The following is a 2,049-nucleotide window of genomic DNA, read 5'->3' as shown; positions in this document are numbered from 1 at the left end:
ATAGTGAGCTGGGGCTACAGGGAGACCCTGTCTCAAAAAGACCAAAAATAAATAAATAAATAAATAAATAAATAAATAAATAAATAAATGACTGTGGTGGTAGAGGAGGGGGCCAGCCTGAGCAAAGAAGGGCCTGGAGCCAGAAGGTAATTATGAGAGAGGTTTCCCCGGAGGGAGCTTCGTGGTTAGAGGTGAAAGGCAGGGTAAGTGACAGAGCTGCTGGGCTGGACTTGTGGGTGGGAGGCAAAGGCCCAAGGTTCTGGGACCTGGAACCCAAGGTTAGGGCTGACTTACAGGTGGTAGATGAGTAGCTGGCATGACGGAAGAGGAAGGACTGGTGCTGGTCAGCCTCTGGCTCCTCAGGCTCTGGAGGGAAGGTACCAGGGGCACCGGGAGCCATGGATACAGCTGCTGGTGGAGCTCCTGACTCTGGTGTGAGAACCTCCAACTCCCTAGCTTTTCGAAGTTTCTCCCTCTTTCGCTGGATGGCAGCGACCCGTTCACGAACTGCACGAGCCACTGGCTGGTAGTCAGCTTCACAGACTAAGCCCAAAGCTACCTAGAGTCAGAAACAATAAGGGAGATAATTTGAGATTCCCATAAAGATCCATCAGGGATTGGAGAGATAGCTAAGTTAGTAAAGTGCTTGCTGCATAAGTATGAGGACTTAAGTTTGATCCCCAGAACTCACATACAAAGCCAGGCATGCAGGTTTGGAATCCCAGTGCTGGGGACGGGGAGATAGGCAGATCACTGGAGCTTGCTGGCCATCAAGCCTAGCCTAATTAGCAAGCTAAGCCCCAGGTTCCAGTGAAAGATCCTGTCCCAAAAAGCAAGGTGGATGACGCCTGAAGAATGAAACCCACAGTTGACCTCTAGCTTCCACACACATGCACATAACACACTCATTTGCAAAAGAAATCAAGACAGATCCATTAGGACACATTTTTGAAGTCACTAGGATATGAGAGGGAGGGAACTATTGATTAAACACCATATCTGTTAACTGACAACTTCTTTCACTATTAGTCAATAGCATTGTGGTATTAATTTGTTGTTGTTTGGGGTATGATACTGCCTCATTGGGTAGCCCAGACTGACCTCAAATTCTAGATCCTCCTGCCTCAGCCTCAAAACCTGGGGCTACAAGGGTGCACCACCACACCTGGCTTGATGTAAGTCTTGTCAGCCCATTTTAGAGATAAATCAAATGATCATCTTATGATGTAGAGTAAGTCAGTGATTGGGGGGTAGCTTGGCAATATCTAAAGGTAATTCAATCACAACTGGACAGCAGATGCTATTGCATCTAGTCTAGACAGCAAGGATTCTTGCAACAACCTACAATACATTGGGCAGTTTTTAAAACAAAAATGTCAACAGTTGCCAAGGTCAAGAATTCCTTGTAGGGCTAGGGAGATAGCTCAGTCAATAAAGTGTTTGCTATGCAATCAGCGAGCCAATGTTCCAATCCCTAATACCCTCTTGGGCTCTCTCAAACCAGCCCTAGCATCATCTACCTCCACACGTGTCTTCCTTTCTACCAGCACCTTCTCATTAAATTCAACTGTGAGCTTTGCTGGGTGAGTAGCAAAAGTGTGGCAGAGGCAATCCGACTTCAAACCTGAGCTGTTTGGATTTAAATTCAGCTCTGTCATTTGTTTACTCCAGAACTTAGACAAGACAGTCAACCTCTCTGAGCTTGCATTCCTTCATCGATAAGTTGGGATAAAATTACACACCAGGTGGGGTCAGAGCAAAGCTCAAATGCACCTGAAAATGCTTTAAGCCAGATAGGAGGCTAAGGAGTTTCAACTACCTGCAGTACAGTCAGGGATAGAAGAAAATCATTCTGCCTTGCTCACAAGTAGTTTATAGTCCAATAGAGGAGAAAGACCGGAATGTATTCAGGTGGCTTGAGGCTACAATAAAGGTCCAAGACTGGAATGCATTCAGGTATAAAACAAAACCTTGGCTTGAGGCTAAAGGCCCCCTCCCTGGTTTGGAAAGAAGCGTTTAATTTTTGACTGGGTGGGGGCGGGGGCGGGG

The 2,049-nt window shown here is 46.5% G+C and overlaps 1 protein-coding gene across 6 annotated transcripts in view; it reads right to left on the bottom strand.

Annotated features, from left to right (window-relative positions):
* Wnk4 (WNK lysine deficient protein kinase 4) overlaps window positions 1-2,049 on the bottom strand; it is an 18,102-nt gene that overhangs the window by 10,108 nt on the left and 5,945 nt on the right. For all 6 annotated transcript variants that reach the window (XM_029564593.1, XM_008835334.2, XM_008835336.3 and 3 more), the window contains exon 7: window positions 295-559. In XM_029564593.1, coding sequence (XP_029420453.1) covers window positions 295-559 — 265 coding nt within the window. The remainder of the gene's footprint in view (window positions 1-294; window positions 560-2,049) is intronic.

This window comes from Nannospalax galili, unplaced genomic scaffold (assembly GCF_000622305.1).
Source record: "Nannospalax galili isolate Female #2095 unplaced genomic scaffold, S.galili_v1.0 scaffold137, whole genome shotgun sequence".
Taxonomy (NCBI): domain Eukaryota; kingdom Metazoa; phylum Chordata; class Mammalia; order Rodentia; family Spalacidae; genus Nannospalax; species Nannospalax galili.
This window is presented reverse-complemented; position numbering and strand designations above follow the sequence as displayed.